Source organism: Spermophilus citellus (assembly GCF_964194105.1).
Source record: "Spermophilus citellus genome assembly, chromosome: 8".
NCBI classification, from domain to species: domain Eukaryota; kingdom Metazoa; phylum Chordata; class Mammalia; order Rodentia; family Sciuridae; genus Spermophilus; species Spermophilus citellus.
Window position 1 is genome coordinate 152984319 of NC_138189.1, and position 23298 is coordinate 153007616.

Here is a 23298-nt window from a genome sequence, read left to right on the forward strand (position 1 = left end):
TTTAGTCATGGATTTTTGTTATCATCTAGCATATGACTAGCAAATATTAGGCACTCAAATACCTGTTGAATTTATCAATAAATGACTAATAACTATTTTTATTCTTGGCTTCTGTTTTTAATTAAAAAAAAAAAAAACCACCAAACTTGAGTGAGATACCAGGACACAATGTTGACTACTATAGCTGTATAAAGACATTCAAAGAAAATCTTAAGAGGACGAATTCTCTTTTAAACTACGAAAAGAGTAATGGCTTTATGCTTGTAAAAAACAAGTGTAAAATTTCTATTATGTCCTATCAGGTAATTCTTAAAAAAAAGAAAAATCCCTAATGGTTCAATGCAAGTTGACATGAATATGTACAAATTTTAGTTAATAGCTGGATGTTGCTGTTCCAAGATTCTGATTTTGAAAGTTGAAAACCTCTATTTAAAAAACAGTTTTACCAGTCAAACACACCAAAAAATAAAAGGTTTTTAATATGCCAGTGGCCATGCAATTCACACACTGAACTGCTCTACACAGGGGGGCTTCACGATCCAGGAGCCATAGCCGTGCTGCTGCAAGTAGGACTTCAGTAAAGCTTTAGCCTCTTGGTATGAGCCAGACAGACGCTAGAGAGAGAGAAGATCAAGTTATTCTAAACCAGCAGATGTGACCTATGAAAAGTTAAGCAGCCCTATTGTACAACTTTACATTTTAAAGAACTAATGACAAATTTTTGAATTCCTACTTCAATTAAAAAAAATTGTAGTTGTAGATGGACAGAATGCCTTTATTTGCTTATTTTTATGTGGTGTTGAGGATGGAACCCAGTGCCTTACACATGCTAGGCAAGCGCTCTGCTGCTGAGCTATAGCCCCAGCCCTTTCAATATTATTTTTAAGCTACAAAGTTTCCTATCTGACACCCTGACAGATTTTGCTTAACATTTTTAATTAAAAGAGTAAATGTGCTAAAAAAATTTTTGAAAAAAATCAAAAAATATAAAAAATGAAAAGTACCTATAATCCTCAAAGTATAGATAACCACCATTAATAACCTGTTTCATTTTCTTATAAATGAACAAACAGAAATGAACTTTTAAACAGGTACCTTTAATGAAGTATAAATTATTTAAAATTACTTACATAAAATTCACCCACTGAAATGTACTGTTTGCTGTTATCAATTTATTGAGGTATGCAAATACCATCACAATCCAGCTATAAACAAATCCGTCACCTGTAAGAGCTTCACTACTGCCCGCTTGCTGTCAGTCTGTGTTCCCTGTGCTTGGCCTAGCTAGCCCTAGGCAATCACAAATCTATTGTTTCCTGAGTTTTTTCTAAAAATTTCATTTGTTTTGTCCAGCTTCTTCCAATTAAAATAATGTTTTCCTATTCATTCATGTTGTCTCACCTCTCAGTTTATTCTCTTTTATTGCTGTTAATATTCCATTGTATGGATATATCACATTTTGTTCATGCCTTTATGACCTTTTGAACATGTGCATTGTTTCCAGGTTTTGACCACTGGAACGATGTTGCCATGAATGTTCACGAGTCTGGGTAAATACAAGGCTTTTTCCCTCACATCCAAAGCAGCACTACTGCAGCACACAGTAAAATGTTTACCTTCACAAGAAAATGGTGAACTGCTTTCCACAGTGGTCTTGGGAGAAGGGTGTTATGAAAAAATAAGCCTGGCCCCTTCTCAGGCTACTCTGGCCTCCTGTCTTGCCATAGCATCCCCCCCCCCAAATCTATTTTTATGTGGTACCAAGGATGGAACCCACTGCCTCACAGGTGAGAGGCGGGTGCTCTACACTGAGCTACAGCCCCAGCCCTCATCTCTCCCTTTTGAATGCGCTCTTAATATACCATCTGCCATCTGCCGTAATGCAACACAGCCAAGAGAGCCCCAGGGCATCAGAGCCAGCATTATGCTCTTTGGGCTCTCTGACCTCTGAAAATGTGAGTTAAATGAACTTCTCTACAAAGTACCTAGCCTTAGGTATATTGTTATACTAATGGAAAAAGGTCTAATACACTCACCATTCTAGAATCATCTGTGGAGAAAACTATTTCTCTCTCCCAATGAATTATGTTGGCAACTTTGTACATAATCAATTGACCACATGGATTTATTTTTGTTCTGTGAATCTATATGTCCATGATTATATCAATATACTGCCTTAACTACTGTTGCTTTATTATTTTATGCAGTTGCACTTTGTTTTATTGTGCTTCATTTAATTGTGCTTCTCAGCCACTTTGTGTGTGTGTGTGTGTGTGTGTGTTGTGTGTCTGTGTGCACGTGCACATGATTTAATCAACTGAAGGTCTGTGGCAACCTGTGTCAAGCAAGTTTATTGGCACAACTATTCCATAGCATGTACTCACTGCATGTCTGTCACATTTTGGTAATTTTCTTAATATTCCAAACTTTTTCATTATGAATATATCTGTTAAAATGGTCTGTGATCTTTGTTTTGAGGCACCATGAACTGTGCCCCTGTAAGAACATGAACTTAACTGATACCTGCTATGTGTCCCTGTGCTCTGCTGATACCTGTTCCCAGTCTTTCTCCCTTCCCTCAGGCCTTTGAGACAGATGATACTGAAATTAGGTCAATTACCCTAAAACAGCTTCTAAGTGTTCAAAGGAAGGAACATAACATCCATCAGTTTAAATTGCTAGATATATTTAAGCTAAAAAAGTTAAGCATGTGAAATGCTGAGACAGGCTGAAAGCTAGGCCTTTTGCACTCATCAGTGAGCTCTGTTGTGAATGCAAAGTAAAAGTCCATGTAGGACTACTCTAGTGAGCACATGCATGAAAAGAAAGCTAAACAACCCTATGCTGATAATGGAGAAAGGTTTAGTGGTTTGGAGAGATGATTAAACCGTCCATGCCATTTCCTTAAGCCAAAGCTCAAACCAGAGCAAGGCCCTAATTACGAAGGTTGAGAGGTGAGGAAACTGCAGCAGGAAAGTCAGAAGCCAAATCCATAACAAAAAATTGCTAGGCGAAGTCCCAGGTGCTGATAAAGCAGCTGCAACAAATTATCCAGAAGACCTAGCCATGGTAACTGATGGTGACTAGACAGTTTCCATGTAGATGAAATAGCCTTAAAGAAGGAGATGGCACCTAGGCTTTAAGAAGAGTCGATGCCTGGCTTCAAAGGACAGACTGACTCTTGTCAGGGGCTAACACAGCTACTGACTTCAAGTTGAAGGCTTATTTATCCCTCTGACAATTTGACAGTAGTTAAGAATTATAATGAATCTAATCTGCTTGTCATTTACAATTTGACAATAAAGCCTGGATGACAGCACACCTGTTTACAAATGGTTTGCTAAAGGTTATAAACCCCTCCTTAAGACCTACTACTCAGGAAAAAAGATTCTGTCCAAAATCGTACTGTTCATTGTCAACGCACCTGGTCACCCAAGGGCTCTGCAACAACACTGGCAATGCTTTCTTTCACTTTTGCTAACATGATGCCCTTCTGCAGCCCATGAGTCAAGGAGTGATTTTGACTTTCAAGTCTTATCATTAAGAAACACTTTCATTAATGCTACATAGCTGCATAGAAGTTGATTCCTCTGATTGATCTGGGCAAAGTAAATTAAAACCTTTTGGAAAGGATTCACTGTTCTAGATGCCACAGAGAACATTTGTGATCCATGGGACATAGTCACTATTTCAACAGCAGGAGGTTGGAAAAGTTGACCTATTTCAACCCCCATGGAGGATTTTGAGGTGTTTAAGACTTCAGTGAACAAAGTAATAGTAGATATGGTAGAAATAGCAAGAAAACTAGAATTAGAAGCCTGAAGACCCTCATTGCTATACAAAATTACATATAAGAGGTTGTGAAGGGAATGGGAAAATAAACAAGGAGAGAAATGAATTACAGTAGATGGGGTAGAGAGAGAAGATGGGAGGGGACGGGAGGGGGGATAGTACGGGATAGGAAAGGTAGCAGAATACAACAGTTACTAATAGGGCATTATGTAAAAATGTGGATGTGTAACCGACGTGATTCTGCAATCTGCATTTGGGTTAAAATTGGGAGTTCATAACCCACTTCAATCTAATGTATGAAATATGATATGTCAAGAGCTTTGTAATGTTGTGAACAACCAATAAAAAAAAATTTAAAAAAGAACAAAAAATATATGAATCATGATATTTTCATGTATATCCTCAAAAAAAAAAAAAAAGAAAAAAAGCAGCCTGAAGATATGATTGCATTGCTGCACTCTCATAGTAAAACTAATAGATGGGGAGTTGCTCAAATGGATGGGCAGAAACAGTGTTTCTTGAGATGGAATCTATTCCAGGCAAACAGGCAGTGAACATTGTTGAAACAACAAAGGATTTTGAATTTTAAATTGACTTATTTGATAAAGCACTAGCAAGTTTTCAGAGGACTGATTCTAATTTTGGAGAAAGTTCTACTGTGAGTAAAAAGCTATCCATTGCCATTGTATGCTACAGAGAAACCTTTCATGAAAGGAAGAGTCACTTGATGTGGCAAACATCACTGTTGTTTTAAGTTCCAGATACCCCAACCTTCAGCAACCACCACCCTCATCAGTTGGCCATCATCAACATGGAAGCAAGACCTTCCAACAAACAGCAAAGATATTATGACTTATCAAAGGCTCAGATGACTATTGGCACTTTAGCAATAAAAGATTTTTAAATAAGTACATTTTTAAGACATAATGTTATTTCACTTTTAATAGACTACAGTATAAATTTAAATTTTGTATGGCCTGAGAAGTAAAAAATTTTCTGAGACTTGCTTTATTGTCATGGTTTTAGAAATAAACCCATGGTTTCCTCAAGTTATGCTTGTAGTTAAGTTTTGAAACTAGACAGGATAAGTTTTCCAAATCTGTTCTTTTTTCAAAATTGTTTTGGCTTCTCTGTGTCGTTTTTACTTCCATATCAATTTTACCATTGGTTCATCAATTTCTACACAAAAGTCTGCTGGGATTTTGATTTTGCATCGTAGCTACAGACTAATTTAAACAGAAGTGAAATCCTTTTCCAATCCATGAATACTGGCTACATCTCCCTATTTATTTAGGTCTCCTTTAGTTTCTCAGCAATGTTTTATCATTTCCAGTTTATAGGTCTTATACTTCTTCTTTTGTTGAATTTATTCCTCCCTGTGTCTATATTTGAGGCTGTGTGGATGAAACTCTCTTTTTTATGGGATACAGATACACTATTTTTATACATTGTTCTTATACTGTGATCTTGCTGGATTCACATGTGATGTAGTTTTTTGTTTCTTGGCGATCACATACAGTTACTTTTCTCCTTTATGTCTGTAGTGATTATTCTTTCATTCCAAAGGGTTTTTTAACCTACAAAATGACATCATCTAGGAAGAAGGCAACATTTCCTCCATCCCCTTTTTCCCGCCTTGCTGCCCTTGGCTATGATGGACAGAACTCTGAGTGCTGAGAACTCTTGCCTTCTTTCCCGATCTTGGGTTGGGGAGGGGATATTCAGGCTTCTAATATTAAGTATAATGTCAATGAAAGAGTCTTCATTGATGCCCTTTATGAAATTGCGTAAGTCCATTTCTAGGCTTATTTGTCCTGCATATTGATTGTGAATGGGTATTGGGCTCTGTTAGATATATTTTTGTATGTACTTTAAGATAATTATGCGAGTTTTGAACTTGAATTTATTATATGAATAATACATAGCATCAAATAATTTTCTGATGTCAAATCAACCTTGCATTTCTGGTATAAAACTCCTTAGACATAATCATTTTGTATTTGTATACTTTCAATTTGGTTTGTCAATGTCTTGGTAAACATTTTTACATTTGTGTTCATGAAATGATACTGGTCTGTAGTTCTTATTTCTTGTGTTTTTGTCCAGTTTTGGTGTCACAGAAATATTGGCCTTGAGAAATGAGTGGAGGAGTGTTATCTCCCTAGTTTTTGAAAGAGATTTTGAAGGATTTGTATTGTACTTTATGTCTGGTAGAATTTGCCAGTAAAGCCATATATGTGCCTGAGATTTTCTTTGGGAAAAGAATAGTGCAACTTCTCAATTAGGTTCTATTTAATTCTGTATAATTTTTTTTAAATTTATGCCTTTCTAGAAAGTGTGTCCATTTCATTTAACTTTCCAATTTGTTGGTAAAAATTTGCAATCACAATTATTTTAATTTTGTGAGATCTGTAATAATAACACTTCCTTCATTACAGATTTTCATAATTTGTGTTAGTCCTTTTTTTTCTTGTTTGTTTAGATAAAGGGTTATCAAATTTGCTTACTTTTAAAAAATGAATCATCTTTTGCTTTCATTGATATTTTTTCTATTTTAAATTTCATTAATTTACCTTCTGATCTGCATTATTTCCTGCCTTCTATTACTTTCATTTTGGTTGCTCCTCTGATTTTTTTAGCTTAAGGTGGGGAGTGCAAATAACTCATTTTAGGATTCTTTTCTCATATAAGCATTTAAAGCTTTTAGTCATATACCCTAAATTTTAATATGTAGTATTTCATTTTCACTCAGTTCAAAATATTTAGTAATTTTCTATGAGTCACAAATAATTTAGATGTTAATTTCCAAGTATATAGCAATTTCCCAGATTTCATTCTGTTAATTTCTACTTTAATTCCATCATGGTTAGAACATTCTTTGTATGATTTTAATTTTTTGTTACTATTTTTAAGTTTCTTTGCTTTCATTGTGAAGTCTGTCTTCACCACTGTGTGCAGCTGCTGTAGTCTCTTCATAGATATTTATTCTTATTTTTATGTTTTAGCCTAGCCTCCTAGTGGTTGCTTTCTGTCTGTCTGTGTACCTTAGTAATAAGCAAATGATTCTAGCCAAGGCTGTACTCAAACACACTAAGCCTCTAAGGCTTCCCTCTTATTCTGATCAATTGATGTGTGGCAGGGAGTATTTCTAATGTTTAACCAGTTCTCAAGTATCGCTTGGTTTTCATTATTTGCTGGGCTCTCTTGACTCTCCCATGTACGTGGAGGCAGTTTTGCAGTTCAAAGAACATGGAAAATGTTTCTCTCCCTCTTCTCCAAAATCCTCAGGAGTAAGTTTCTAGTTGCTAGTTGGTCTAGCACTTGCATTCACTCAGGACTGCAGCCTCTGGCCAGCAAAGTGTCAGTCTTCCCTATTCATTTCCTTCCAAGTTTGGCACCTGAAGCTGACAAAACCACAAGTGTTCATCCCATACCCTAGATCAAGTCTACCCCTTCTGGTGGTAATCTACGCTTTCAGTGGCAGCCTCATTCTGGTAAAACCACAGTTCTTGACACTCAAACTAGAGAGGAACAAGAGGATGAGAACCACCCCAGGCAAGGAGGCAAAAATCTTGTTACTCTCACCCAAAGTCCTAGCAGCTTTTCAATGTTTTTTGTTTGTTTTGTTTTTTTTTTCTTTTTTGAGAGAGAGAGAGAGAGAGAGAGAGAGAGAGGGAATTTTTTAATGTTCATTTTTCAGTTTTTCGGTGGACACATCTTTATTTTATGTGGTGCTGAGGATCGAACCCAGCGCCCCACGCATGCCAGGCGAGTGTGTTACCGCTGGAGCCACATCCCCAGCCCCTTGTTTGTTTTCTTCACCTTCTACTTTTTGTCAGTTTCCAGAGTTGTGAAAGATTGTTTTTGACAAGATTATTTTGACAATTTTGACCAGGGTGACAGTTACATGGGTACATGTACATACATCAACTTTCATGAATGTGTTTTTCTATACTGTTTTTATAGATTTGTAACCTCTTTATGCCACCAAAATCAGAAATTATCTAGATAAGCTTTTATACTATGTATACACATACAACTATAGATAATATAACTGCTTTACAAACAGTTGGATCATTAAGTACTGATGAAATTAAGAGTTTCATAGAACACTGTATTAGCAAAATTAAATTATCAAAGAATTTATATTTAATAATGAAAATATGAAAGTAATTAAAAAACATATCCAGTACAACCTGAATTATTTTGGAACATACACAAATATCAATATATGTGAAGTAATATTCTTACATTAAAAGTTTAAGTATTATCTATGAAAAGGAGGTAGGATTACAAGTAATATACATATGTGCATATGAACATATTCACATGTATACACACGTGTGTATGTGTGTGTGCTGGAGACTGAACCTAGGGTCTCATGCCTGACCTCTGTATTTTTAAAAAAATTTCAAAATTTTCTACTTTAATTATGTTTGTATGAAAAAAACAATTTAAAGAGAAAAAAAAAAAAGGCTAGCTATATCACCTACTAAACCAGATCCAAATTAGATGCTCATACCAAAGCTTTTTCACAACTTTAACAAAATAAATTAAAATAAATTTGTAAGGGTATATTAAATTATGTATTACTTTAAGATACTTAGTATGCTTATGTTAACAATGTCATAAATAGGAAAGATGTTATTTTACTTTTCTGGGCATGATATAAAAGGTTTTTGTAGAATGTTGTCAGGGTAACTATACATCACACTAAGGGGAACTTCTTTAAGTGGTAACATGCACATATCCAGTTTTCAGCATACTCATTTAAAAATTAATCTTACCACTACACATATTATTTTATATTCAGGAACTATTCACAAGCTTTTGCTACATATCATAATCATAAAATACCACAATATTGTCTTTATTTCTATTATCAATTTCATTCTTTTAAGGACCTTACCTTAGCTGCATGATATGTACTAGCTTCAAGTAAATCATCTTTTTTAGCTTCCTTGGCAAGCAGATTAAATCGACTTAACATTGCAGCCTTACAAAGCCGACTTGCCATTGACACACCACTTTTAAATGGGGAACTAAAGTAGAGAGGAACAAAACATTCATTAATCATTATTTAATGATTTATGTTGGCCACTGTAGGAATTAAAATCAACAGTCTACAAATATTTATTTATCCCAATTACATTATGTACAATGCATGTAGTGAAATGTTTTTACATAAAAATTCTGAATATTTAGTTACTTCCTTAAGTAAATTTCTCTTAAATTAGCTGTAAATTATAGTATTATATTAAAAATAAAGCAGAAGATTGATATTTGGGATATTTCCATTTTTTGAAGTAAAATTAATACTAGGATGATTAAAAAAAAAGTGGTTCTCCCTTGGACTGGAAGGGAGCATAGAAATTATCTTCTGGGATGATGAAAATGTACAATATTTTGACCAGGGTGATAGTTACATGGGTACATGTACATACATCAACTCTCATGAAATTTTACAGTGCATTCTCTGCCAAAAAAATATTTAACTTAAAAAAAATAACATGTATACATCTACTTTACAATCCTTGCACTTGTATATGTGCACACAGATGTTTATGCCATTTATAATTCTAATAAAGCAAGTCCACAGATCATGAACCTTTTTGATGTTGTAACTTTGCTCCTTCATTATATGTTTTCATTAGTTGTTGTGATGGAATATAAAATTGCTAAAATTCTTCATTTTTCCTGCTCTTTACAATGTAACTTCTCAGATCCACCATCAGTAAGTGTGGATAATCTCTCTTCCACTTGAATTTATGCTATTCTTGTAATTTGTTTTGGTAAATGAGAGAGGCAACATGTAGGTTCTGAGCGTAGGCCTCAAGGGACTCGTATTCTTATTCTTTCGAGTCTCCTTCATACGCGAAGTCAGTCTGCTGGCATATGAAGAAGGTAAGAAAACACATGAGTCAGAGCCCAGTTGTCCCTCCAAGAGCAGCCAAACTAACCTTTTTATTGGATCCACAGCCTATTCCAGATGCATGGGGAGTTCAACCACTCAGATGACCCAAGAACTTGTAAGTAGTAACAAATAGTTGTGTAAAGTCAAGTACTTAAGTTTTGAGGTAGGTGGTAAGTAGCAAAAGTTAACATACACTCTTGGTGTGAATCTACTGACTCTGTAAATTAATTTTCTATCATGATACTTCTATTTAGGTAGTTTTTCAGATAAATTTCTTGGGCTTTTCAGGCATAAATGATATCTTCTGAGGGGCTGAGTGTGTAGGTCACTAGTAGATAGTACTTGCCTAACATGTGAGGCTCTAGGTTCAATCCTCAGCACAACAAAAAATGATAACAAAAGAAGTGATAGTTTTACAACCTCTTTTTCAACATTTTATACCTTATTTCTTTCTTTCTCTTGTCCAAATGTATTAATGCTATATAATAGCAATAACAGTAAACAATCATATCTTAATCTAGATGTCAGTGGCAATACTTCTGATATTTCATCACTAATCCTGATAATATTTGGAGGCTAATAAAGGCACATTTTGTCCTGTAATCAAAGTACATAACTAATTCCTTTCTGACTGAATACCTTTATTTAGAATAGCTGTAGAAGTTTATATATGTCCTCTTAGAATTTAGAGATGAGCATATGGTATGGTGTTTTTCCCTAGATCAATAAATACGACAAACTATTAAGATGTTCTAGCCTGGTATTATTTCTATCATGCTACTATATTCTTGCAGTCCTAGAAAAAATTTCAATTGAGATTCTATAAAGTATATTATTATTTTATAGTGTTAAATTGTCAATTCTGCTTGGATATTAGGGAGCTTGGCCTTTAACACACACGTGTGTGTGTGTGTGTGTGTGTGTGTGTGTGTATTGTGGGGGCAGCAATTTTCAAGTTTAAATATTAATGATACATTAGTTTTGTAAAAGTATTTTGATGTTTTTCTCTTTTTACATAGCATTGGAAGTACATGCTATTTAAAGGTTCATTAAATAATTCTTCTGAACTACCTAATAATGATGCTTTCTTTTAGGAAGAATTACAGTACCTTCTTACTTTTCCCATAAAGATGTTTAGATTTTTCTAGTTTGGGAAATACTTTTAGAAATTAATCCATTTCACTCAGGTTTATATTTGTGTAGTCGGACAAAGTACAGTTCTTTTAACTGTATATTTAATTCTTCCCTTAGCATCTATTATTTTATAGATTAGCTAGTGATTTTTCATAGAATCATTTTTTATAATTGTCTTTTTCTGGTTTTAGTTATTTTCTTTACATTTCTAGTTCATTATTTCATTTTGATTAATCTATTTCCATTATTTATTGATAAACCATTTAAGACTTTAACTTTTTCCTCTGCTTTAAATGTATATCCTGAAAGTTTTGATAGGTAATACTTTCAACATTGTTTTCTAAATATTATACAATTTCAGTTTTTTTTTCAGAAAAAAATTTCCCCCAATGAAAACAATGTCTAGCATTCTGATTTTGTTGTTTATAACATCATTTCATTATAATCAGAGAATATCCCTTACATTGCTCTACTTTTTGGTTTTTCTGTGTAGCCCAAGAAATGGTCAATTTTTGTCTATATATATTTTTTGTTGTTGTTGCTGTCTATATTCTTGACAAGTATATTTTTGAGGGGATGGGGGGATGCCTTGATTTTGCTGAGGCTATTTGATCCTCCTGCCTCAGCCTCCTGAGCTGCTGGAATTACAGATGTGTGTCACCTCACCCAGCTATTTTATATTTTTAAGTTGTAGTGTTTAAAATAAATTATACTCAATGGTCATTTAAAATGGCTATATCCTTGCTTGTTGTTTTGTTCACTTGATCTACCAAGAACTGATTCAATGAGGTGAATAACTATAGAAATATTTTCCCTCATCTGCAATTTCTGCTTTCTGAATGTTGATAATATATTGATTGCTTGCTACATATAGTCATAACTGTTCTGACTTCCTTATGAATCATATCATTTATTACTAAAGTGTTCTGTGTCTTATTGGAAGTAATTCTGTTGGAGATATATTTTAAATATTGAACAAGGTACAATTTATCTTTCATTTTCTTGTTTGTAATCATTTAAGCAAATATTTGGTTATAATACATGTATTAAGCTTATTTCTTAGTTGTTAATTTCATCTTTATTATGCCATTCTTTTGTTTGTAGTAAACAGTTTGTCTTTTCAAAAGAAAATCTTGTTTGTATGTGTATAGTCGAGACTACATACATATGATCCAAAGAACAAATGGCATTTTCATCTTAGTTGAAGTAATCACTATCATGCTTGAGTAGGTTCACACAAAGAAACATTTGTACATGACCTTAATGAGATCTTTCATAGAAAAAGCAATTTTAACCCTTTAAACTTTTAACATGATTTATAAACTCAATATAAATATATGTTCATATTAAAAGAAGAGCTTCAGTTTTACCCAATCACCAGGGGCAGGAATATTACAAAAACAGCATAGAGCACTATGATTAAGAACAAGGTCTTTGGAAATAAAATGTCCAGATTGAAATCCCAGCTGCCTGCCTTACTACTTGGGTGACTTTAGGCAAACTAACCTAGTTTGAATGTTAGTTTCTTTACTTAGAAAAGAAGAGCAATACTACCCAATCTACAGAGTTATCGTGAAGCAGTTTAAGATGGCATAGTTCTCAAACCTGAGAGTACATAAGCAACGTTTGGGAGAACACATTTAAAATGCAGATTTCTGAGCCCTAAATCCAGAAATTCAGATTCAACAGGTGAAACTGAATATTTAGAACAAACACATGATTGTAATACTTATCACAAAATGATACCTGGAGAAACACACACTCTGGAGCCAGGCTCCTTGGGTCTGATGCTGGCCTCACCACTTACTATAACTTCAATAAGCTATATAACTTCTCCAGGCCCTGTTTTCTCACCAGGAAAACAAAAATGATTTAGTATGATGCCTGTAACATTGTCACACTTGATTATTGTTCAGAATTCAATAAATCATACTAAAAAGTTAGAAATTGCAATCAAAACATCTTCTTTTACTTAATACATAATTTTTTAAAAAATCTGTAATTCTAACCTTTCAGTAATCTTCCCACTTAGGCCATCGACAATCTCCAAAGAAATGTCCCCTTGTGCCCAATTCATACTCAGGGATTTATATTCCAAGTTCACTTGAGGTGGATATGCAGCGGGTACTAAACTAATATGAGGTCTGTTGACCAAGTAAAACATCGGAAGCTTTGAAGTGAGTGCATCATCAACACGTTGCTTGATTGCGATTTCTAAACCTCTAGTATCACTACAATTCCCATCACCTAGAAAGCAAAAACAAATACTCAGAAATTCAGTATCAAAAGAAAAGACTTTGCTAAAAAATGTCTAAGAAAAATAAACAGAATCAACTCAAAGCCCATTTCTCTTTTTTCAATCTTTTTCTTTTCTTTCTACTTTTTTTTTTTTTTTTAGCAATTCACGACAAAATTTGTATTTTAAAAATATTCTTAGAGAAAATGAGTCATTCTAGTAAATAAAATCAAAGAGTTAGCATTGGCCCAGAAAAAAACTACTACTTTTTATAAGGTTCTACCTGACAATTGGCTCATTCTGTCTGTATTTTGTATTATAGCATAAAATCAGCATATAATTCAGTTTATAAATCTGAATGAGAAATAGTTGGTGAAAGTTGAGTTATTATCCAAGGGCCATAAATTACAGCTGTTTCAGGATCATAATGCTCCAAAATACAAAGTAATTTAATGACCATGTCTAGTTAAAACTGACCAATGCCCAAAGCTCTAAATTCTCAGTTACAATTGCTGAAGAGATCACAGAAAGATAGTGTCACTAATATAAAATAGGGAGGTTGCTCCAACTTCAAATAAAAAATAGGAAGCCCTCATTTCTATTTAGAAAACAATACTTTAAAAGTAGATGTAGTTCTTAGAAGGTCAGAATCTGTCACAATAGAAATCTATGTACCATTCAACAAATTTCACAAAGTTTTGCTTCCACATCACTGGAATTGTTGAGGTGGTTATTAGGACTTATGCTCATTGTGACCATATAAGCCTTAGAAAATGAACAAAAGCAGATAAGTCTTCTTTTGACACCCTTTTTCTTAGCATTCCTTTGAGTGTTCTAAATCAGAAGAAAATGACAAATGGAGGCTAGAAGGCTAGTCAAATTAAAGATAAAGTTGGGCACAGAGAAAAACTGGAAGAAACTAAGGTCAGAGGAACAGGTACTGGATCTATAATAAAGGGAAGATATAGATTCAAAGGAAAATGTATTATTTAATTATATATTGTAATAATGACAGCGGTTATGCAAAAAAAAAAAAAGGGCAAGAAACAGGTGGAAAAGAGAAAAATCCTATAAGTCAAACTCTTTGTAAGATTCCTTCAGCAAGAATTAGTTTTACTTAAGTGTTTTAATGAGAAGCATAAAAGCTAATGATGTAGTAGAAAAATCACATCCATTAATAGTTTACATTTTTCCTTTATACATGAATGCTTTTAATGATTTACTATATCTGAAGTATAATTTTTTTCTTGATGTTCACTCTTATCCCTCGAAAAATATACCTCCAAAATTATATAACTGGGAAATTTTGATTTGATTCATTTGAAATGATCTGAAATAACATGAAACTCAAAGGTTGAAGTCAAAGGTTAAATCTACTCTATAGGAGATGTGATAGCAGCTAATATAGGAAAAAAATTCTACCATGAATTCAGCATGGGAAGTCGCAGATTGGGTTTCCATTTAGGCTCTACAATAAACAAACTAAATGACTCTGGGCAAATGTTTTATTAATATTCTGAACCTCTTATTATTGACCTGAAAAAACTAAATAATAATTTCTAAGGTTATGAACTGATTCCTAAAAGTTCATAAACTATGTTTAAAATAGATTCCTTCTCCAGCAGAAAATCAGCATTTGGTCTTTATATTACAATCGTACAGTTTGAATCAATATATGAAAAGGACTCCTGGATACAAATATCTCCGAACAAACATTTGTTAAATATTTAGACAGATGAACTTAACTGTGTATAGCAAATTTGTAAAATGAACCTTAAAAAGCTTGAAAACAAATACAGATCCAATCATTTTTCAATAGCCAAGCAAGGTGAATTATTTTTCCAGATTATTCTGGATCATTTTCTAGTCAAATAATAGTAAATGCCTCTTTAATGCAAGCCTAAACCCCATATTTTATTATTATTTTGTAGTGTTAGATACCAAACCAGGTCCTTGTGCAAGCTAAGCAAGTGCTCTACCACTGAGCTACATCCCCATGCCCCATGTTTTAAATTTAAAAAGACAACCACTGCAAAAATGACAAAGTGAGCATTTGTATAACAAAGCATTCTACAAACTTCAAAAAGTAAAATCATTTAAAAATGTTAACATTCTATTACATTAACATAGGTTTTGAAGAATAAAAATTTTAAAAGTATTGATAGAAAGGGAATAAGGTCATGTTTTTTTCAAAGAATTAGATTCAGTCTTTATTGTCACTTAGTACAGAATGAAAGGGAAGCATACTTCAATTCTAAAGAAGATGTTTTGAAGATTGGAGCCGTTTCATTAATGAAACTGCGTGTCTTTAAACTGCACTCCACATTATTGGATACTTTGAAGCTAGGCTTAGATGATCCTCTATCTGGAATGGCACCACTCCACATTATTGGATACTTTGAAGCTAGGCTTAGATGATCCTCTATCTGGAATGGCACAAGAGTCTAGATATTAGATATGAAGTCATATCTAATATCTAATACAATAGACCATGTGACTAATAAAGTTCCATTAATTCCCAAGATTCTTTTAGCTATTCAAATCACACACTTCCAGTGTACACTTAGACACTGAGAATGGCTCAAAGGGTGAACCATTTAGATATTTGTATCCAAATCACCTTTTTTTTTAAAAAAAAAATATTTCTGGATTTTGTAATCCTTGCTCCCCAAATGGAACTTAAGAGGTCCAGAAATCTGTATTTAGGAACACCACACATTATCAATCAGCTTCAGATGTGTCCCATAGAGATGCCAATAAAGAAAGCAGAAGCGGAGTTGGGGATGTGGCTTAAGTGGTAGCGTACTCGCCTGGCATGCGTGTGGCCCGGGTTCGATCCTCAGCACCACAAACAAACAAAGATGATGTGTCCACCGAAAACTAAAAAATAAATATTAAAAAATTCTCTCTCTCAAAAAAAAAAAAAAGCAGAAGCAATTTTCCAAAGTCCTATTATTTTTATTGCTGCCTGGTATGCCCCACATCTATGTGCAAAATGACAATCAAAATGACCAGATCTAATTTTTAAGCCCCTATCCCAAACCACAAAATAAATATGTAAATAAATAAATAAATACTCATGCTTTTAAGAAACTATAATATGGAATATGGAGTTAATCATCCAAATGACAAATTTTAAAAATGTCATGCTTTTAAGAAACTATAATATGGAGTTAATCATCCAAATGACAAATTTAAAAAATGTCAAACAAAGCTTTGCTTACCAAAGCTGTGATTCTAGTAAAATCAGATGTCTTAGACACTTCAGACACTTATTAAGATCAAAAAGAGCCTTTCCTAAGATTCAGAAAAGTTTGAAATATTTTGAAAAAAACCAAAAACCTGAAGTGACTAAAATAAAATATAATGAACAAGAACCTTAGTAATCAAATTAAATCTAAAAAAAAAAAAAAAATGGTTCCTCATCAACAATATACATTTGGAAAAAGCAGACTGAGAAACAACTACTTTTAAGGATTTGAGTAAACAAGAACTCACATATGTTGTTCATGGGAATATCAGGGTGTTATTTTGTAATATTTTTCAAAATTACAAATGCACAATTTTGACCAATAATTCCACTTCCAGAAATTCATCTTAGAGATATATTTTTACATGTGTGAAAAACAAATGTAAAAAGCTTATTCACTGTAACATTTTGGTAGCTGCAAAAGACTTAAAAACATTTAAAATTCAATCAATTATTTAAACAATGATAATATTTATGCATTATATAGCCATGAGGATTAAAAAATTCTTTATATACTTATACATAAAACTTTTTGAGATACATTATTAAATGAAAAAGCAGGATGTAACAAAGCACTAATTGTTCATATTGGCAATAAATACAAAAAAAAAGAAAATGAGGGATAAAATACTAGAAATACATATGTATGAAATATTACAAAAATTAAGAAAAAATACAGAAACAGCACTGCCTAAAAATAAAAATATTACCCACATAAGGGTCTAAAGCTTGCACATGCATTTGTTTTTATAAAACTAACAATGATCAGAGTCAAGCGACAGCAGTAAATTGCTTCACCAAGACCATGTGAAAACTACAGAAGTAAGACAAAATTCTGTTAATGTCTGAAATGCCTTTCAAATAAAATCTAGCATCTGAACTATCTCCCCCAAAGAGAGCAGTCAATTAGTAATTTGTTGTTTTTTAATCCAGTTACTTTATATTCATCTGACCACTTAAATGGATCTGCATCTATAATCAAATGTATAAAAATAGGAGGGTGAGAAAAAGCCAAAATAGGCATTTAACATTGTATGTCAGAAGGAGTAAAATGCAATATAAGCGTTTACATTAAGAAGTTCAAGGAAGCATCTTCTCCCAAAACAAACAGGGAAGGATTAAATTTTACGTGAACAAAAACATAAGATCAAGACAGAATACATCTAATTTGCTAATTAAAAAAGTTAATTCTTGGTCTACTAATAAATGATAAAAGTTATATACTAAGTGTGATTACAAGTTACTATAAAACAAATAGCTGGGTTTGAGTTTTCACCTTAAATAAAGTTTCTTGCATGCGAAAGCTGATTTTTCAAGCACAGGACAGAGAGTTTTAGTGAAAGAAGCCAGGAGATACTGAGACCCCACTCACCAACAAGTATGCTGTTGACATAAACTGGTTGTATAAAGTGACTAAGCAATGCTCCCTGTACACCAAGCACTTCCCATCTTGTCAACTTGTCACTTGAGGACATACTGTTCACTCTGTTAACAACATCTGTAGGACAGTAAACAGTCAAATAAATTTTGCCTTCAACAGCCACATGGAGACTCAGTTCTTCATTGGCTTCAAATGCAGATATAGAATGTGGATTAAGACGCCTGGAGAAAGAAAAGCAAGTTTCTTAAAAAAAAAAAAAAAAAGTTGACAAAGTAAAATACAGACATTACTAAGCGTTGTCCTCTACCAGGTTTAATTTGCTAGTGTACACTGAATTCCAGCAACAGAAACAGATTCAAACACCAAACAAAGCAGGAATGGATTTACTCTTCCACAAGATTAATACAAAACAGACATAAGCCATACTCAGAACTTCAGCCCAACCTTTATATTATCAACATTCTTATGCATCTTAAAATCAACTTAAAAACTACTTTGTGTTCTTATCATAATTAGTCATTTCCTTCCTCTGTACACAAATTTTTTAAAACTATAGAATGACAAAATAGAAACAAAACTGACAATTTTTATTCAAGATTCACCTCTAATTGATAAAATAATAAAATCTAAAATTCAGTTTCTCTCTAGGAAATGTTTTCCTTATTTTCAAATGTGTTACTGGAAAGATTTTTAATCAAAACATTACCCATGGTTCTTTCTAGATGGTCAGACTTGAGGCAAATTTTATTTTCTTCATGGTGCTTGCCTATACTTTTAAAATTTTATACTACTTGATACTATTTATTCAACAAAACAATGAAGTTATGACCATAAATTAATTTTGTCTAACTCCTGTATTTGTATATAAACATGCACACTTCACAAAAGTTTGTGAAGTCTTAAGTAGAAAGGACATTTTCAATAGCATAGAAAGTGAAGTACATACAATTTTTTAGTACAAGTCGTATTATAGATAAAGTTGAAAGAAGGTGGCAAAAGTATTTGTGGCCCCCTGAAGGCCACAAATAACAATGTGGGTCCATATGAATGTACTTGTGTCTACAGTTTCAGAAAATATGCAGTGGCCATCCTATTGTCTTTTAAAAACAACTTCCCTTATACTTACAACTGTGACTTAATCTGGGCTGATCCTTTAGGCAACTGGTTCATATACAGATAAATGTTGATATCTTGTTTCAGAGTGAGTAGATTAGAAGCTGGATCTGTACAAAATATTGACTTTTCCATCATAGCAGGATTTTTGCTATAGAAGAGTAGGAGCTGTCTATAAAAGTACCTAAAATAAATGTTTTAATTTTGTTAAGTAATAAAATTATTTAAGATGTTTCTTAATGAGCATTATAATCTGTGTATCATAAACAATGTCCCCATTGTATCAAAGTTTTATATTTATTTATTTATTTATTTATTTTTAGGGGTAGATGGACACAACACAATGCCTTTATTTTTTTAATGTGGTGCTGAGGATTGAACCCGGGTCCTGTCCGTGCTAGGTGAGCGCTCTACCACTGAGCCACAATCCCAGCCCCTCAAAGTTTTAATACAGATAAGAACTCATAAAATAATAAAAAATTAAGAACTCTTAATTCAATGAAAAATTAAGAAGCCCTCAAATGGAAGCCAGTCTGCCCTGTAACATGCAGTAAAACACCAGGCCTTGATTATGACTCCATTTCCATTTCATATTTGAGTCTTCCACTATCATATCCTGCAAAAGACCCATTGCTCTACTGATTCCTCCCTTCTTTCTCAGATGGCTCTGCTCCCAATCTCAAGTGAAGAGTCCCTTCTCTACCCAAATTATTTCAACAACATTATCACCATCAACAACAATAGTAGTTCTGCTCCTTATTGGTTTTAAAGGGGAAAAAAACAGCATAAGAAAAATATAATGACTACCACAAGTTGTATTAAAAAGTCAAGCAGGCCAGATATGGTGGTGCACACCTGTAATCCCAGTGGCTTAGGAGGCCGAGGCAGGAGGACTGAAGTTCAAAGCCAGCCTCATCAACTTCATGAGACTCTGTCTCAAAAAATAAAAAAAAAAAGAACTAGAACTGGGGATTTTTATCAGTGGTTAAATGGCCCTGGATTCAATCCCTAGTATAAAACAAAACAAAACAAAACAACCCCCCACCCACCACCACAACAAAAACCAGCAGATCTCCTCAAAGACTATAACTAATTAAACTAGGAAAAACTACTTTGCTTATTTAAAAACCATGATTTTAAAATGTACTCTGTTCAAGCACACCACTGGAAATATGTAATAAAAAAGTAAGCAACAGTGTATAACAATGCCAAACACAGGCAGAAATAAATGCAAAAGTGCGAGTTTTACAGAGGTCAAATAATGTCATCAGCACCAAAGGGGGATGGGAGGACAAGGAGTAGGAAGATCCTCATGGACTTCTCCAATGTCTTCATATTACACAATTCTTTTCTTATTATTAAAGATACATGCTGATATTTTTCAGGTAGGATATTCCTAAACTTATTTTTAAATACTTCAGCCAAGAAAGCACTTACAAGTGAGAATTCAGAGATTAAACAAAAATAGCACAATAATGGAAATGGAATTTACTATCATTTTATTTTCATTTGTATTTGAAAATTTCCATAAGAAGTTTGATTAAAGTAAACTTTGGAGAACCAAAAGCTGGTAGATATTAGTGGTACTTCCCATTTCTCACAGTTTGTTTTCACATGCAGTTTTTAGAGTATAACATTTCTGGCTTCTCATCTGTTCTTCATTCTTCTTGCAAGGAGCAGAGTAACTGATGAGTTTAGAAAAAGAAACTAGGCATATGTACCTCTGGTCCCTTTCCTTCTCTTTGGTTATCTATCAGCCTGACAGACACCTTACTTAACACTCTGCTAGATGATAAATTAAACTTACACATTGTACTCATAAGTTGGAATCCTGTCAGCTTCTGGTGCTATCCTTGGATAAGTACGGCTAATTGAGAGGTGAAATAAAGATTGATTGTACTGGTGCAAATCTAAAGCTAGACTTTCCAATAACTTTAGTCAGTAAAATGATAGCATTTTTTTTATCTTAAACTTTAGTACTCTTAAAACTTAGTTCACAAGGACTTAATGGAAGTCACTAAAATTCACATTAGACATTGCAATTACTATAAGATCTACAAAGGTTATCATGAAGATAATTAGATGATTGGGATAATGAAGAAACAGTCATATCCTTGGATCAATGATCAGCAAAATTCCAATTTTAAATAAAGATATTTATATGTGTTTACTTCAGGCTGAGAGCACTGATATTTGATGGCATTAAATATATCCATTACCTTACCTAAGGAGAGACCTTCTTGCTGTAACAACAGCATGAGTGTCATGCAGCACTCTTCCATTTGGCTTTATGCACTGGCTGTAATTGTATTCACCTGTGCCTACAGCCACGACTGCATGATGTCCCACTGAAAGGAAAAGGTTAACAGCAGCAAGTTATTCTCTTTCCTATGTCCCAACCCCACCTCTAGCCTACCATTTTAACTGGGTAAAACATATTGACCAAAAAGATGGAAAAAATAATTCCATAATTTCAAATAAGATTCTTAGGAGTCTTTTTAAGAAGCAAAATTTAATATCTCAAAAAGGCAGCTGTCTTATATCATGGTTCTTTATCTAAATTTTTGCCACAGAATCAACAGAATCACCAAATATCCTTGAAAATAGGGCTTTCCATCATGCCCCTATTTCCTCCTCCTCTAGATTTATGTGACCTTTTTAAAAGGCTTCATTTGCTATTCTACTTAAAACTGTCTATATAAAATGCCTCTCAAATCCACTCAGATTTTCTATGAACCATATTGTTTTCTCTGTTCTACTCAAACTGTTTTGAAAAGAAACCGTAGGCATTTTCCAGTAGCTTTGCTTCATTCACATTCTGCTGTGCCCACTTAAATTCCCATGAAATTCTATGCTTCCAAAATCCACAATTCAATGGCAGTCTTTCCCACCCCCCACCCTGTAATCTATAGGGCCTTTCAACAGCTACTGACTAGTTCATTGTTCTTTTCTCCATAAATATTTCCTTTTAAATATTGTCCTTCTTTTACTTCCGTGATGATTTCAGAAAATCTCTAGTCTTAAGACTCTCAAACAAACTTCAATATACATTTGCAACTACCTGAAGAACTTTTTCTAATTCAACAAAAACTGCTGAGGTCCTAGAAATTATCAGACACTGAAGCAGATGCTAGGATTTACATATGGAGCAAGACATGTCCTCATGAAGCTTCTGGGAGAGGGGGAAAAAAAAAGACCAAACAAACCCCAAATTGTGGTAAGTGTATGGAAGGAAACAAATACAGAACTGATGTAAAAAACAATCAAATACTTCATGCCAAATAGTTGCATGATCCTTTCCTAATAAGCTGTGGTGTGAGGAGCCAGCAACCACACAAGCACAGCACCCTGAGCAGAGAGAGCACCAGAACAGCTGCTCCAGAGCAGGATGGAGGAAACGGCGGCAGTGAGGTTGAAGCAGCATTGTGCACTATGCTGCAGAATCTGCGGGCTCCAACCAAGAGCTATGGGAAAATCCACTGAAGGTAAGGAAGCAAAAATCATGTGGGGTTCATTCAGGATCACCCTTTCTTTTCTTCACAGCAAAGGAAACAATCAACAGAATGAAAAGGCAACCCACAGAATGGGAGAAAATATTCCACACATACCCAAGGAAACTTTAATATCCTACAATTCATTAAAAAAATATTTAAAAACGGATAAAGGACCTGAATAGATTTTTCCAAGGAGGACTTACAAACAGGTGTATTTCTGAAAAGTATTCAACATCACTATTTAGAGACATGGACATCAAAACCCCCAAGATATCCTCACACTGATTACTACAAAGTTATTGTCAAAAAGTCAAAAAAAGTTTTGGCAAGGATATGGATAAATGCAAATGCTTATAAACTGTTGTGAGAAACATAAAAATTAGTATAGTCATTGTGGATAACAAAGTGGAGATTCTTAGGACATAAAAATAGAACTGCTATATGGTCCAGCAATCCCATCCTGGGTATACATACAAAGGAAACAAGATCCTGAAGGGATATCTGAACTCCTATGTTCACTGCTGCACAATTCACAGTAGGCAAGGTATTAACAACATCCCAAAGTGTATGTCAACACATGAACTGATAAACTGATCTATCTGTACATACTTTATCTCACATTTTATACGTGTGTGTGTGTATGTGTGTACTACAACTATTCAACCTTAAGAAAATATTGGGCTGGGGATGTAATTCAGTAGTGGAATGCTTGCCTAGCATACATGATGTCCCAAGTTCAACACCCATACCACAAAATAGAGGAAATCTTATTTGCAATGACATAAATGAAACTGGAACATATTATACTAAATGAAATAAGCCAGACACAGAAGGACAAATTTGCATGATCTTATTTGTATATGGAATATATAATCTACAAATGGGGGTTACTAGTGATAAGGACACGAGTAATGGGGAGATACTGGTCAAAGGATATAAACTGCAGTTATGATTAAATTCTGGAAACCTGATGTATACCCTGGT

At 33.7% G+C, this 23298-nt stretch overlaps 1 protein-coding gene across 2 annotated transcripts in view; it reads right to left on the reverse strand.

Annotated features, from left to right (window-relative positions):
- Positions 1 to 482: 482 nt before the first annotated feature.
- ADAD1 (adenosine deaminase domain containing 1) overlaps positions 483 to 23298 on the reverse strand; it is a 37736-nt gene continuing 14920 nt past the window's right edge. Inside the window, exons 7-12 of one of the 2 annotated variants that reach the window (XM_081304551.1) lie at positions 21045 to 21168; positions 18834 to 18971; positions 17699 to 17928; positions 12850 to 13087; positions 8702 to 8834; positions 483 to 614 (exon numbers count right to left, since the gene is read on the reverse strand). In XM_081304551.1, the coding sequence (XP_081160677.1) occupies positions 501 to 614; positions 8702 to 8834; positions 12850 to 13087; positions 17699 to 17928; positions 18834 to 18971; positions 21045 to 21168 (977 nt within the window). In that variant the 3' untranslated portion in view covers positions 483 to 500. Of the gene's footprint in view, positions 615 to 8701; positions 8835 to 12849; positions 13088 to 17698; positions 17929 to 18833; positions 19005 to 21044; positions 21169 to 23298 lie in introns of both variants that reach the window. The other variant, XM_081304550.1, reaches the window with a different exon arrangement.